Source organism: Halichoeres trimaculatus, unplaced genomic scaffold (genome assembly GCF_033239565.1).
Source record: "Halichoeres trimaculatus isolate MK-OKI-2021-1 unplaced genomic scaffold, fHalTri1.1 fHalTri1_scaffold_13, whole genome shotgun sequence".
In the NCBI taxonomy this organism is placed as follows: Eukaryota; Metazoa; Chordata; class Actinopteri; order Labriformes; family Labridae; genus Halichoeres; species Halichoeres trimaculatus.
Window position 1 is genome coordinate 27,844,033 of NW_027437191.1, and position 16,622 is coordinate 27,860,654.

Consider the following 16,622-nt stretch of genomic DNA (forward strand, 5'->3'; position numbering starts at 1 on the left):
TAAACTTGTATAATCCACTACAGCACCACTAGTATCTCATAGAATATAGTAATATAGAATAGAATAGAATAGAATAGAATAGAATAGAATAGAATAGAAGATAAATAGATATTATATATAGATCATTCGTTCCCAATAACAATGGATGGAAGGACAGGGCGATGTCGTCCTCACACCTGAGAACCAGCACGTCGTCCTCACCTCCTCCTCCTCACCTTGTGGGAAACATCCGGCCTTGCACCAGTTAGCATTGACATACTACAGACTGCTAACAGCTGGTTTCACATGCAAATAATGCAGTCGGATCTCCAGACAAACACAGGAGCAAAAATAGTAAAAAATATCACTGAAGACAAAACCAGTTTGGCGTCCACGACCAACAAATGATTCATACAAAGAAATGACCCACTCCAAATGCAAAAATAACAAAAAAGAGATGAAAAAATTACAAGACACGGACAAAGGAAGAGAGAGCTGCTGTAACAGGCAGCCACAACAGGGTGGCGCCTAGCAACAAACAACAAACAAATATAACACATATGACTTAATCTGACACTTAATCCCTGCTGTGATGACTTACAGTAGCTATTGTTGTCACTTTTCCCCTGGCACTGATGAGTGTTTGAATTCTCCTCTCAAAGTTCTGTTTTCCTTCTCCATTTCTAGACCAGTATCTTGTCTGAAAGAGTTCCAACACCAGTACCTGGAGCCACCGCTGAAACATCAGCTCCGGAGCAGAAGAGCACGTGAGAACACAAACACAAATACAAACACACTAACACAGACACAGTTTGAGTATCTCACTTAAAGCCCCTGTGAGGAGTTTTTATCCTCCTAAAAAACAGACTGAAATTAAAAGTGATGCCTGTGAATCCTCTGCATGATGCAAAACACTCAGGGTATGCACTGGAAAAACAATCTGTGACGGCGGCTGTAAACACAGCAGATAGCGGGTTACATAAGCTGTGCTATGTACAGCAGATTTAAGGTATTATGTAAAATTACTGCTCAGACAGAGTGGTCGATGATTGCCAAGAGACCATAAAATTAGGGTGTACACCTCTGTTAATCTGCGTCTGGCAGCGTGTATTTTCACTGAGACGCTGTCTGGCTCATGAAGTGTAAGACAACATATCACAGGACACATGCTGTACCTTCTCTGTACACATATTGCAACACAGTGCATTCCAGAGTATGTTTATTAGTGTTATTTGGACTTTATGTGATAGGACAGCTTGAAGGAGGGATAGTAAATGGGTGGAACAAGTAGTGATGGAGTGCACAACAAACTGTCTGAACCAGGAATTGACCCTACAACCAGTGTATTGATGTCTCATGCAGTGAAGACTGCAGCCAAGGAGTATCCAAACTTTTTTCAGTTCAATTAGTTTGTGAAAATAACAAAGGATGCAGTGCTTACTGGCATGTACGAACAGTTAAAGTTACATATGAGTGCAAAATCAGTCACTAGGAGTCGTCAAACTTCCTTGTGCGACCATTACAGACTGATGAAATCAAACCTCACCTGTCCCTCAGGTGCCTCTTGATATCAGATAATAAGGGGTCAGTTTTCTGCAATATGTGCTGCGTAAACATCAGCACACTCTACTCCTTCTCAGGGAAAATGTTCTCCACTAGGGGGCGATATGGGGTAAATATGTCAGTTTTCTTATGGCAGGATCAATTTTTTCATGATGTTTTTGAAACTAATTTTAATTCATGAATAATATTTTTGACCCCAAATATTTCTTAACCTGTATTCTGAACTTTTTTTCTGCAACAGTTTTTGTCTTTTCTGCACAATTTCATAACTTTAATCTTGTCTCGTGTCCTTAAATGATTTTTTGAAACTCTCACATTTTGTCATCATGGTAACTTCATTCATTTAAAGACTTCAGCTGTGAGAAATGTTGAGTTTCTGCAGAATGCACAAAGCGCTAGCTTTAAAATAGCAGCCCATGCACAATCCAAATATAATTTCATGACTAGCTATCGTGTAAACCAGCGGTTCCCAAACTTTTCAGGCCACGCATCCCCTTTTATCTCCCGACTTAGCTGATAAAAAAACAAAAGGTGTAGTCTTCATAGCCACGTACAAGGTATCAAGTTTAATAAAATAGGCTACTGTTTACACAGAACAGAATGTACAATAATGGGGCTAATGATCTCTCACATTAGAAACAATGGGGAGGATAACAGTAAGTAACAATATAATAATGACAATAATTATGTTTTAAAGCCATGTATGGTCGCAGAGCGATGAATAACAGTTTTTACAATATAACAAAAATTCAACGTTTAAATATTTAAACTGTTAATTCTCATTTAAAAGTGTTTACATTTTATATTTATATATTTATTTATTGATACAATATCAATAAATGATGTTGCTCAACTGCCATGACACTTATGTCTTGCACCCCCTCGCAGCAGCTCTTTGGGAAATCCCTACTGTAAACAATGTAAATTTACATATTAAAACATAATTCATTTCAGTGGCATAGCTGATGCATTGTAGGTTTAAAGCTGCAGTACTTGGTGTTTTTTGTGCTGTACATTCATACCATAGCTCAGCAGCTACAGAGAGTCTGTCATTTCTTCCACTTTCGTGCAGGGTTATCTGGGAGGAGACGTTGTTGGACAGCCTGCTGAACTTTGCTGCAACTCCCAAAGGCCTCCTGCTGCTCCAGCAGACCGGAGCTATCAATGAATGTGTCTCCTACATGTTCTCCCGCTTCACTAAAAAGTTACAGGTAAAAATCTTTCTCCAACTCCTTACAAGGGCAGAATGATTTGGGAAAATAATCTGATTGCAAGTTTTTGTGACCATTATTGTGAATGCAATTCAGCACGCAATTTTTTGGGGTGACATTTATCTTCTTTGTTATTCACTAAACAGAAGCACTAAATCATTCTATAATAGAATAGAATAGAAAATTTAAAAAGTAAGAAAATTAAAAAAGTAAGAAAATTAAAAAAGTAAGAAAGTGTAAAGACAGTGCAAAAAGGTCCATAAGAAAACAGATGATGACAGCTTGTCCATCATTGTCCAGTTCAGCCAGCCTCCACCTCCACAGGGTCCAGGACTGAGCTTCTTCACAGCAGGAGAAGTTCTTCCAATGTGACATTGGTGTCCAGTGTTAGCTCAGTTAGCCATGTCTTTAAAAAGCATGATGCTAACCTGACTTCTGGTATTCTCTTTGCTGCTGGGTTAGCACGGCTAGCTTGTCCATCTTATTGGAGATAGATCTTACGTTCCTAGTAATGATGGATGGAAGGACAGGTCGAGGTTAATGTTGTCACCTCTTAGCTCACACCTGAGTAACTGCATGTCGTCCCCACCTGGTGGGAAACATCAGGCCTTGCACCAGTTAGCACTGCCATGCTACAGGCAAAATGATACTGTAAGAATATAAAAACTCTTTCCTGCACTTTTTAATCAAAAAAGAAAAAGGAACACTGTGAAATTTGACTGACCTCCATTTGCCAGTGAGAGTAACAAACCATACAGATTAATTAAACAAGGCGTATGCCTCTGCCAGCCACAGTCATTCTACTAAGGATCTCTGTAGCTCAAAGGTATTTGCCAAAAACTTTCAGCATATTGACTTGTGCTAGTTTTGTAGAAGAATGCGTACAAGTGGCTGTATTCCCTCCATGTCTGTGTACATGCGATTTGAAAATTGCATTCTATCACATTGTGAAGTCGGTTTCAATTTGATTAATTGTTCAGCCCTACTCCTTACGCAGGAAAACCTCTGGTTATTTCAGATTGGATCATTTTCAGTCCTAAAAGATATTCAACACTTTGTCCGCTTGGGATCAATTGAGCACCTTAAAGTCGAACCAACTCTTTTACAGTCAGAGTTGCAATTTCCTCTCAGTGTTGTTTCCTGATGCTATAAATGCTGGCAAAGCACGCTGCCCAGTCTTGTGTGCAGAAGTGTTGATATAATATCAGATTACAGTCAGATCTTAATGTTTCATCACCTCTATGGAGGACCTGGATGGTTTCTCTTTGGCAGTGCCTTGGTTTTAAATCAGTCTTGATATCATCAGTGAGCAAAGTCATCTTCTGAGGGATTTTTTAAAAAACCTGAGAACAAGTCAGGAATCACACTCTGACAATTTTAAGTACATTTGTTTAAATTTAAGAAACTGTTATCTGTATTTTCATAAATTAGCACAAAATCAATTAGTAATCTGTGAAGTCTGACTGTGTATGTGTGAATATGAAAGAAAACCATTTGCATTCACATTGAATTTACGTCACTCCTTCATTATCTTAACATGTGTGCCCATTAAAAATGAATGCATCTTATACTCATGCATTCTATAATGTCCTATCCTGCAGAAAATAATCCATGATTAACCCTTAATTTCCTCTATCGGGCTCCTTCATGCATAACCTGATTACATTCAGCACAGCATGTGGTTGTTTAGCCACAGTCACATCTCCTGCACACTGTTTTGTATTCACAGAAAGCCTGGAGGCTGTTACATGCTTCTACTCCTACACTAGATTTAATTTATTAATCTCTGGACCCCACATATGCCTTACATACAGAATAATATCAATGATTTAAATTGCAGTCACACACTCTGAGTCTTAGAGCAAACCTTAGCTAATCCCCTGTGGACTTAATTTACTGCCATTGTTTACACACGGTTATAATTGCTTCTCTCATTAAGTATTTCGCTTTAATTATTGAATGTAATTATATTCTGTCTATTTTTAGTCATGACATTGTGTAGTAATAAATGGAGGGCCTTAACACTTAGAAATCAATTTGATTTCTCTTCAGTAAACTAAACTAAACCACATTGTGTTGGGCCTCGTCAGGATTCTTGGAGGGCCACAGCCGAGTTTACGTACTGAATCGCAAATACACTATCCACGCTTCAGCGTCTTTTTTTTTTTTCTTCTTCAGGATAATCAATCCTTTGTTTTTCCCCCCTCTTGGCCTCACTTTCATCTTGACTCAAATAAGAGAAGATATCTGCATGTGCTGAGTGTTTCTGTTTGCGATTTCTGCAGGTGAGCCGCTGTGAGAAGTTTGGATATGGGGTGATGGTGACTCAGGTGGCTGCAACTGCTCCAGGGGTGGTGGCTTTGCACAGTTCAGGTATGACTGCATAAACTCAGACAAACAAATATGTGACTGCTGGAATGCTTCAGAGCTAAATAAGGCTCTAGTTCTCATTGTGTCGTAAAACGGCGCTACCTCCGCTGCAGAGCCACAGCTGGCTACGAGGCGCTCGCCGCTTAGTGTATCAGTCCGGCCGCGGCGTGCCACATATAAACAAACGCAGGTAGTCTGCCAGGACAAAGAGACACGATGAGAACTAGAGCCTTATTTAGCTGTGTTTCTGTGTGAAAGTAACGCACTGAAAATTCTCTAAATAAAGCGTGAATGCAGACCGATATCAGATTTTTTCGGTGGGAGTCCGTTTATTTGTGTTTTTGGTCAAGTAAAAATTGGCCCCGTCTGAGTGCAGAGGAAACCGGCTGACGAGCAAGGAGGGGGTGTTTGGTGCGAGCACCCTGGGCTTCTGCTGCACAAAAACACTGCTGTAGGGGTAATTTCTGCCCTAAACCTTGTGATAGGACCCAACTTGTTCCATCCCGGAGTATCACTTTAAGCCTAGTTGACTTTAAGTAAACTACTATTAATATTCTAAAATGAAAACTAATGGACACATGTATTGATGGATGGTGCATCTACATCTTCTTCCACTGAACAAAAATGAAGCCAAGCTATCATTACAAAAAGGGAATCTGCAAGTTAAGCTGTGATATTGAGGCCATGTCCTCTCCATTGACCAAAGCATGCATTTAACTCACTAATGTTTAGCAGAATAGGTTCTTCGATCAGTCTTAAGCAGACATTCACAGTTATGGAAAATTCAATATGTCCTATGTGAGGGTTTTATGTGTCATCCTTCAGACCAGTTCATACACTGCTAAGGGAGCAAATAACTTATTAGAATGAAACTACTTCAAAAAATAAAAACACGTGAAGCGGCAAAGGCCATTGTCCTGCCTTGCAATGATCTGCAGCAGATTCAAAGGATGGAGGCTAATTCCTGGTTGCTAGTCCTACAGTGTAAGGTGACTTTTCTTCATACTAATATAAGAATTTACATTTGGCAAAACTGCAAAAAGACACAAATTGCATGAAGAATTCAAAACAAACAAAAAAAGTAATCAGGCACAAAATGGGACCAAAAAAGCAAAAAGTGCTGAGTCATACTGCTAGCCACTAGCTGTAATTTGTGGTGCCTTAACCTCTTTTATTATAAAAATAAAAATCATTATCCATCATCAATCAAGGCAACAATACTGGATTTTTTATTGTAGAGGGCCAAGCATCACTCATTCTCCACCATTTTTATAGTACAGAAGGAAGTGCTGCTAAATGACCAGGAGGGGGCAGTATAAAACAAAACTTGACTTATGATATTAAAAGTGTCTGTAAGTACCTGTGTAGGTTGAATTTGGAGCCTCATGGCTGAAAAAGAGTGGAAACAAAGTAGGAAACAATTTTGCCTTCACTTTTTGGGAGCTGTCACGTTGTCATTATTTTTTACAGTTAATATACAACTAAAGAGAAAATGTGGTCTCAGCACAAAATTTCATATGTAAATTGTTGCAGTCTTAGTTTTACATGATTCCTTATTTCTCTTCTTTCATGTGAAACCTACTCTGCCATCAACCCAATTCCTACTCTGAACTACTGTTGTGAAACAAATGCAAATTAGGTTTGATGTAAATGTAAATCAGATTTTTACATCTGACTCAGAATTACATTTACATGTAATGTAGAGCAGTAAATAGTGGATGAATAATTCCACGTGTCAGCTGCATGTTAAAGCGGGATGGACGGGGGACTCATACATTTGCATAAGTGTGGGGAGTTGCATTCAACTGTTCAATCTATAAGAGTGCAAGTGTGAAATTAAATAAATGGTAATGTATTGAACGTCTGAGTAGCTGAGTTGTTCTGACGTGTGCCACAGAATTGAATTACATTCCATGTTATTTGCCTCTCTATTGATCCATACTTTGTGTCTGGTATGTCTGTCTCATTTAAATGTTTCTATATGAAAACGTGTATTGTGGAAATATCTGTTCAAATCTTGCTCATCCATCAAAGTTTTGTAAAACCTCTGAGACTTTCTTTGTTGTTGGTCCTCCAGGGTTTGTCCGTGCTCTGGTTCTTGAGCTGTGGTCTGCTCTCGAGTGTGGCTCAGAGGATATCAGGGTGGTCCGTCCAAAGCCCACACCTATGGACCCCATCGACAGGAGCTGCCTCAAGGTATTTTTTCACTGTGTAGATCGATTGTTCTTCCACGCCCCAGCAAATACTTTCAGTAAACTCAGTCTTTATTGTAGAAAGTTGCAGGTGTTCAAGAAAAGCTGTTTCTTAGTAAATGGAGGTTTAAAACTTGTGGAAACTTAGAATGCCATTATCATGAATCCAAGTTAAAGAGGGAGTATTGTGCTTTTTTAAAGTCTTTATAATGTCCCTCTGGTGCCCCTCTAGTAACTTTACATGATTTACAGCATTAAAAAGTACTTATTTTTCCCATGCTTGTGTTTTAGAAAACCCATTCCTCAGCCTCTGTCTGAAACACTTTCTTTTGAGCTGCTATTTTTTTAAGGCTCCTAGCTCCACAAACCCCCTTCCCTCTGATTGGCCAGCCCTCTGCAGGCCTGTCAGGGATGGAGCTATGGGCAGGACCTGGTGTTTGAGCCCCCTCCCCTCCCATGTACCATGAAACATGAACCAGGAGACCCTGATGTGATGACCACATCAATTTAGCAAGTTTAATGAAGATCTTGGCTGTGTCTGAAATCACTCCATATTCACTAAATAGTGATTTCATAGTGCTGTGCGAAATCTGAGTGAGCACAGTCATTCGCAATATAGTCCACTCAATGTATCCCACAATGCATTTTGAAAAGTAGTGTATTAGCTATACTCACTATATGAGCAATATATACCATCAAGCATTGTGGTTCAAACAGAAGAAATGGCTGATTACATGATTAATGGTTACTGATAACATGAAACAACATTAAAAACAGTCAGAGAATAAGGACGCAGTCACACTGGCCAATCGTGCCGTGCCTAAGCACTCTTCAGCCGTAAAGCACGTTTGGAATGGCCAGTGTGACCGCAACTGTACCGTGCTCAAGCATGATTCCCTTCCGTGCTTTGGCACGCTTCGAAGAGGTGGGCTTCGGCACGGTTTACTTCATGCACAAGCACAAACATGCGGACAGCGCGTGCGATCCATTACCTATGATCGCCGCGAGCGCATCTCTCGACAATCATTCTAAACAAAGCGGGGGTGTTAGAGGGCTGTGTCGGGCATAAACGACTCACCATAAGTCCAAAAGTTGCAGCAGTGCCCTCTGTGTCTCATTGTGCTGACTCTGATGAGATCGCGCTTCATGTAAACAGATGCTTCACGATGACGTAGGTGGGCCATGCACGTGTGTGATACCCGCTATAGTCTGGTTCATATAGGGATAGTGTGACCGCTGGCCGTACTCTCCAACTGGGGAACAGCGCTGCGGGGGGGCAATCGTGCTTAAGCACGGCACGGTTTGGTTGGCCAGTGTGACCGCGCTCTAACACTTAATAACTTTTGGACGAGCCAGTCTCACAACTTCAAGCAGAGAAACAAACAACATGGATGTTAGCCGCTAAACCGGCAATCGCGGATGATGCATTCACTGGACCTTGTAAATCTCAAACACAGCATGAGTTGCTGTGCAAATATACAGTTCATTTATTTAAAAAATAACGTGTAATAAATGTTTCTTTTATATTTGGCTGTTGCGGAAAATACACTTAGCATAATACTAGTTATCCCTGAAATACATGCTGTTTTGCAGTGTTGGAGAAAAATTAAAACTGTAAATCCCCAGGTGTCTGTGAACCACACAAGAGTAATTATGCCACTGCCAGCAGCTGGCGAGTGAGTGAGTAGTGTTCGATATGTTCTTTTAATTTAGCTGATTGAGTGGACTTTATATTCTGCTACATATAATTTACTATATAGTGAGTTTTGAGTAGGGACTGAGTGAGTGATTTCAGACACAACCCTTGTTTCATTTTTAGAACGGACCATTTTGCACCGTTTACAGACAGTTTCTGGGATTGCTACAACATGTAAAAATGTAGCAGTTTAAAAATTTGCATACATCTAGTTTGAACATCCAGCATCGCTACTTAATTTTTTTCCGTTGCTAGGCGCTACCCAAGTAGCTGCCTGTTGCAGCAGCTCTCTCGTCTTTGTCCGTTTCTTGTCATTTTTTTCGTCTCTTTTTCGTAATCTTTGTATTTGGAGTGGATCATCACTTTGTATGGTTCATTGTTGGTCACGGACACCAAATTTTTTGTGGCTTCTTCGATATTTTTGACTACTTTTCTCCTGTGTTTGTCTGGAGATCCTACATGTAACCATGGCTGCATTGTTTACATGCGAACTCAGCTGTTAGCAGCCTGTAGCATGCCAATGCTAACTAGTGTAAGGCTTGATGATTTCCCTCGAGCTGAGGAGGAGGAGGTGAGGACGACGTGCCGGTTCTCTGGTGTGAGCTGGGAGATGACAACGTGGACCTGTCCTTCCATCCATCGTTGTTGGGAATGTGGGATCTAGCCCCGGGGGATGGACGAGCTAGCCGTGCTAACCCAGCGGCATCGTGCTGTTCACGGACGTGGCTGACGGAGCTGACATCGGACGCCGGCGACACATCGGAGGAGCTTCGCCTGCTGTGAGCAGACAGGATCCAGGAGACAGAGACTGAACAGACTGCTGGGGAGGCTCAGTCCTGGACCCTGTGGAGGTGGAGACTGGCTGGGCTGGAGAGTGGTGGACGAGTGGTGGACGGGATGTCGTCATCTATTTTCTTGTGGACCTTTTTGCACTTTCTATACTCTTTCTTACTTTTGTTTTCTTAAATGCTGCGGTGACTCCTGAATTTCCCCTCGGGGATAAATAAAGTATTTTCTATTCTATTCTATTCTATTCTATTCTAATGGCAATATCCACATGTAGCTGGATATTTGGGAACCCGCATATATTTTTATATGTTTAGGCCTGTCATCCACACGAATACCGCAAGTTTACATCACTGAAAACGTCAGTTTAATAAGTGGAGTTAGTCCTGATTGGATGTGTTTTACGTCGGAAAAACAGTACCCATTTTGAGTTTGGCATGCTTTTAGCTGCACTCACAGGCAAATTTGGATTTGGATTTGGACAAAAGTATTGGTATTTGTTTTTGAAAATACCTGGTTGCATGTCTACAAGGCCTAAATCTGTGTTTAAGATAAATGGGAAAGTATCATACCCTCTCTTTAATCTCTTCATCTGGCAAATTTTATGCTCTGTGAGCAGCTACTTTATGGAATTTCAGGGTCAGATCTTCTAAAAAATTCCTGAAAACTTCAGAAGTAAAAGAGCCATTAACTACAAACAACAATAAAGCCCAAGAGTGAACTTGAAAATGCTTCCTCCTGGCAGAGGGCTGGTCCACGTTTTGGCAGAACCTCCAGGTTCAGTCCAGGACAACATCAAACTTTCATTTGAAGCCTGGGTGTGTATCTTGTGTGTGTGTGTGTGTCAGTCTGTCTGATGCTGGCCTCTGACAGGCGCCAAGTCTTCACTCTCAGTGAAACTATCCAAGTGAATACGAACAGTCGGTGAAGTGTGACCTGTGCCCTGCCACTGGTGACTTTAAAGCTTCCTTATCAGTGGGTCAGCTGCCAGGTTACATGCTTAGAGTCAGACCTTCAAGCCCGTCGCTGCCAGCGGAGCCCCTGAGCTGAGTTTGTGTTGGAAAGAGATAAAAACCTGAAGTTAGCAATGCATGGCGTCACGTTTGGTGCCTTGACCTGTGTGAGACAAAACAAATTTAATATGCAGGAGAGGAAAACAGGCTCTGATGTATTCATGTAGGTAAGGTGAGGGGATTTGGGTGCTGGAATACATAAAAAAGACAGGGAATAAAACGTGTCAACGTCTGTAACAAACCTTTTGAATGATCAAACAGGCAGGAGTGGATGAAAGAGAAAAGCCTGAGAAAAACACACCTTTAATTCCACAATCAGTGCAAAAGTTGAAAGCGTTCAGGGTGTTTAATTAAAATGAAAACTGACTTTTTATTGATGTGGGTGCATTCAGGTGCAATCATCATCACTTTCCTTTAGTTCCCTCTGTTCTCTTTATTCATGAGGAGTCCAAGAGGACTTGCGTTTGACTTTGTGGCTGTTTCTTCATGTTATTTATACCTCATATTTTGTTTGTTTGTATGCTGTTTATAAAGTTAAATTTTGATGTCACCTCATGTGGACTCAGGAAGGAGACACAGACACTGCATTTTAAACAAAAACCAAGGTGACCTGGTTGGGATCTTGCAAACAGAGCTTTTGGAAATGGTGCTGGGTTGCAGGGTGGTGTTGGATGAGGTGCTGGGGGTCATGTGGAGTGAAGGGGTCAGAGCTGGAGTCTGAGAGCAGTCACTGATTGCCTCTGATGAAGGACAACTGTGTGTAAATAGGGCGACACCTCCACACGCCAAACCTCAAACCACTGCAGCACAGAAACAAAACGCAACACTTATAAAAAAACAAAACAAAAAACACACTCTGATAAAAACCCACTTACTTATATTTTGTAGTTTGAGCATTTTTAGAATTATAGATACAGAAGTTGTTTTAGCCATCGCCATACGGTTAAAATACACTGGATGTGTCTGCAGTGCATCTCCTTTCAGTTACGGCAAACAGATCAAATAGGTTTCATTCTAATCAATATGTCAACTTACACTGGATCTGTTCTGTTGCAGTTCATCTGCGTGGCTGGTCTGTGGTGTTGCAGGTGATAAGCAGCCATCCTATTTTTGATGAACACGGAGCTGTAACGCATAAATTAGCGTAGGGAAGATCGAGTGGGACAGGAAGTCGTGACCGAAAACTACTTTAAAACACCCAGGGACTTTCAGAATGAAACAGACTGTGTTAAAATCGGTTCATATTTAGCTTGACTGCGACAACACTCAGACATAATGAGCGTGGCCAGACCAGGAGTCAACAGGTTTGAGGTTTTATGGCCCAACATGAATGAACAGAGACTTATCAATGGAGTGGGAAGTGCAAGAACTCCAGCTATCTGTCAGTCACGCTTACAAGCAGCCGGTGTAAGTTGACGAACACAGTCAAGACGCAGCGAAACAGAGTCACACTGCAGATGTATCTGGTTTATTTCAGGCGTTATACTTGAACTTACCCTTCTGTGATTGACTGACTGGCAACTGTAAATGATCTGTTGTGATGTGTGAGTGTGTGAATGGTCTATCTTTATGTGTTAGCCTTGTGAAAGGCTGGTGACCTGTCTAGGCTGTGCCCCACCCTGGGCCCAAAGACAGCCGTGTTAGACACCAGCTCCCCACAGTTGAGATAATGGATGGGTGTCATGTCCGTTTATTATTTGTATTTCTTTATTTTTTTCACATGGAGTCCTCATCCGATAGCTCCCTAAGCTCACATGCAAAACATTTAGCAGCAGAAATTGCTCGGCTTGAAGTAAGGTTGCAGCAAAAACTGTCCCCTCCGGTGACTTCCTGCAGTGTAGGTCAAAAACTCTGTAAACCAAATAGACCTCATTGGGATGTTTGTCAAATCTGTATGCTGTGGTTATATGAAGATACTGGGCTGCATTGTGTTGAAGTCCTGTTTTTTTCTGAAAAGTTTCTTTTTCATTAGTTATTAGACATTACAACAGGGCTTTACATCTTTTGTCTTTTGGAAGTAGTAAATAATTTGAGGAGGTTAGCCAAAAAGATTTTTGATTCTTGAAAGAAAGACATTACACTTCATTTTTTGGTTACCTAGCTCCACAGTCTCTGCAGACTCTGGCTGTAAGATGGCAGCGCCTTAGATGGTACTTTGGCTTCAAAACTGTGCAGTGGTAAAAAACTGAGCCACAGTTTCCATTCTATATAAAGTCTTTGGTAAAAACAAAGACACTGCACTCTAACACATTAATGTAAAGTTTAAACCGTTCATGTGGCTCGATACACCAGTACATGTTTTATCATTGTTTCTATTGCCTTAATAATGTGACTAGTTCTTCTTTTATTTCTTATATTTCTCACTTACTGTGTGTTTTAGGAGTTGTAGTATCAAGGTTAATGAGATTTTTGATCCAGGAGTGACCTCGATGCAACTAGTTAAAAGTTAACACCAGACCTGTAGCTGAACTTCCTTGATTAGTTTATCAGAAATTCAATAAATGAAAGTCTGTGGTGGTAAGGCAAAATCTAAGTTACAGTGACTTTGCAGTTTGGTGGTCAAAGCTGGCAGGCTCCTTTAGGGATCAGGCTCCTTACCTTCACAGGTGTAGAGCACAGTGACACCAACAGTATGTAGAAAATATGACAGTAAAATGATTCCAAAAACACTCCAAGTTAGGATCCAACACACATGAGAGCATAGATAACTCTTTAGTCCTACTTTAATGTTATACTCCCTTTCAGCAGACTGTCTGCTACAATTTGGTGATAGTTGAAGGTTTGTACGATAATTTGTTACTAAGATCCATATTCTGGATCTTAGTATCCAGAATATTGCCAGTATCTGGATCATACTTTAACATTTGTCAGAAATTATGGTGACCTTGTCTTGTATTGTCTTGCAAAGCAATCCGACCATTTATAGTAGAGTTATATACACATGGTGAGAACGGCCCTATCTCACAATGATAAAGAATCCTTTAAAAAAATCCTGGATCCAGACAGTGATCCAGATCACCTCCAAAACTTAATCACTTTTTCCTCATACCATTTTAAACATTTCCTGAAAATTTCATCAAGATCCGTTTGCTACTTTTTGAGTTATGTTGTTCACAATCAAACAAAAAGACAAACTCTCACAACAACAGGTAACCATGAAAAATGGAGTTCTCATTTTTGTTTCTTCAAACACAAAATACAATAGATGGCGGACATTTGTGGATCAATTACTGTTGCACCCTTTTTTGTTGATAACCACTTAAATTGAAATGTTTCTTAAGATCTCAGCTTCATGTGAGATTACAACTTAATCGTTAGTTGTTTCCATATAGTCAAAACAGCACAAAACAAACATTTAACAGCTTATTACAGCTACCTTAACCTAGCATCCTGTTTTGTTATTAGAATGTGAAAAAATAATTGTGTGGAATCCTCACAAGAAAATGATGATTAGATAAGTTTTAGTTTCAATCATAAATAGAGTAAACAAAGCATTTAAACATGTGTCCACTCTGGGCTTCCATACAGGCATGCATCATAAGGAATTAAATCTGAATAAAAACCTGTTCAGGAAAGTTTAAGGTTTGATCTCTCCAAGTGTTTCTCCCTCTGCTTTTTTCTTTACTTCTTTCTCTAACTCTGTTGTTTTTTTTTTACTTTCTGTCTCTCCAGTCCTTCCTCTCCTTAGTCAACCTGCTCTCCTCTTCTCACTCGGTGTGGGAGCTCCTGGGCCGACAGCCGCTTGCCAACAAGCCTGAATACACCCTGAGAGAGATGCCAACCTCCATCCCTGTGAGTGCTTTTTAAAACTCCGTCATCCAGACACTGCAGTTCCTCTTTCAGCCATTTGAGGGCATGTTTGCTCTTGTTATTCCTCCTTCTGATACCCACCACCTACACGTTTGTTTTACCTCTCAGAAGCCTCCTCCTCCTCCTCTTTAAACTCCCAATGCACTTAGGCTGATGTACGTTTCCCACCTTACACGTCGTAAAATACTCACGCTGTTGTCTTTTCGCACCATGTCAGCTTTATCTTTCCTTCAAAAGCTCCCGTTTTACTCCACAGGATTTGATTGACAGGCTGATTGCTGTGAATTCAGATGCCAAGATTCATTCCCTCTTCCACCACGAGCAGTCTCACACGTTCGGCCTGAGGTGAGATTGATATTCTCTTTCCTATTACTTAACACCAGCAGGGTAGCACACGGTATAGGATTAACCTCTGGTGGCTACACTCACACACACACACACACACACACACACACACACACACACACACACACACACACACACACACACACACACACACACACACACACACACACACACACACACACACACTTCGGCTTCTAGCAGCAGCAGCAGACTGACATGGTTCTTTATACTTTGATTACCCTGCACTGAAAGGCTGATGAAAGGATTTCTATGGATAAGAGAGAAATATGCTGGGCTGTGTGTGTGTGTGTGTGTGTGTGTGTGTGTGTGTGTGTGTGTGTGTGTGTGTGTGTGTGTGTGTGTGTGTGTGTGTGTGTGTGTGTGTGTGTGTGTGTGTTTCTATATTTATGAAGAACCGACACAGAAAGTGAGAGGAGTTGTGAAGTGGTTGAAGATGTAGAAATTCCATCTTCAGTCGAGGCAGAAGAAACAGTGTAGGAGCTGCTGTGAAACCTAAACACACTGTGGGGCTTTTCACTGGTTATGAAACAGAATTGATTTAAAACTGATACTCTATATGACCCAATGAGGCAAACTAGACCATTAATGAGAAGATGTTTCACACCTGTATTTCTAATACACACAGAAACAGTTCAATAAAACTGAACTAAAGAGACTTTAACAATAGCCTTCCACTTGGGCACTTGGTGGGTCAGGGAGCTCCCAGAACAGAGCCATACTGCCAAATAAAACTCATTGAGTGGAAATGTTTTGGCATGTTGTTAGTCACAGCTTAAGACCTGGATCTAACACAAGCAGCCGAACAAACATGAGTGAACTTTTATCGCCCTACAAGGACTTTGTATCACCTCAAATACACCAGGTACGACTGAAGTCTGGCTCTACTTTGTTGTTTGTTGACTGGGTTTGTCGACTCATGTCAGCTGTGTGTTCAGTCCGGCAAGCCGTATGACTGACAGACAGCTGGAGTCACAGAGCGAGGAGTTTCCAGGCTTCCCTCTCCATTGGTGATGCTCTCTTCATTCATGTTGGGCTGGAAAACCTCAAACCTGTTGACTCCTGGTCTGGCTGTGCTCATTATGTCGGTTTGTTGTTGTAGTCAAGCCAAATACCATCTGGTTTTGACACAGTTAAGTTTTCTTTTCAAAGTTACCAGGTGTTTTTAGGTAGTTCCTGGACACAACTTCTTGTCCCATTCAGTCTTCCTCATGTGGAATTGAAATATCACAGCTCTGGCATTTGGCCAAAATAGGATGGTTGCATATCGGCTACAACCTGCCAGACCCACCACACAGTTGATACAGTGTGAGTTGAGAGGTTGACTTGAATGGAAACCTATCTAATCCAGTGCCGTGACGGAGTGGAGACAGAGTGGAGATGCAATTGGTGTATTTCAGTCGTAAGTGATCCTTGAAAAGGTCTATATTTGCCTATTTATAATACACTATGTAAAAGAAGATGTGGGTTGGATTTTCCCCGAAGAACATAGATCTATTTACAACACATTGTGAAGGTTTATGAGTTAAGAGACATTTTTTGTTGTTGTCGTTGCAAAGTTATTTTTATTATGGGGTGCCAGCCATGAAAAAAAACCCTGACAAAAATTGTTTTGTTTTGTATTTTCCAAGTCAACACA

At 40.9% G+C, this 16,622-nt stretch overlaps 1 protein-coding gene across 1 annotated transcript in view; it reads left to right on the forward strand.

Annotated features, from left to right (window-relative positions):
* The window catches only part of tbc1d32 (TBC1 domain family, member 32), a 107,070-nt gene that overhangs the window by 20,203 nt on the left and 70,245 nt on the right, over positions 1–16,622 (forward strand). The window contains exons 18-23 of the mRNA XM_074684569.1: positions 667–746; positions 2,615–2,753; positions 5,039–5,126; positions 7,201–7,319; positions 14,483–14,602; positions 14,877–14,965. Of these exons, the coding sequence (XP_074540670.1) occupies positions 667–746; positions 2,615–2,753; positions 5,039–5,126; positions 7,201–7,319; positions 14,483–14,602; positions 14,877–14,965 (635 nt within the window). The remainder of the gene's footprint in view (positions 1–666; positions 747–2,614; positions 2,754–5,038; positions 5,127–7,200; positions 7,320–14,482; positions 14,603–14,876; positions 14,966–16,622) is intronic.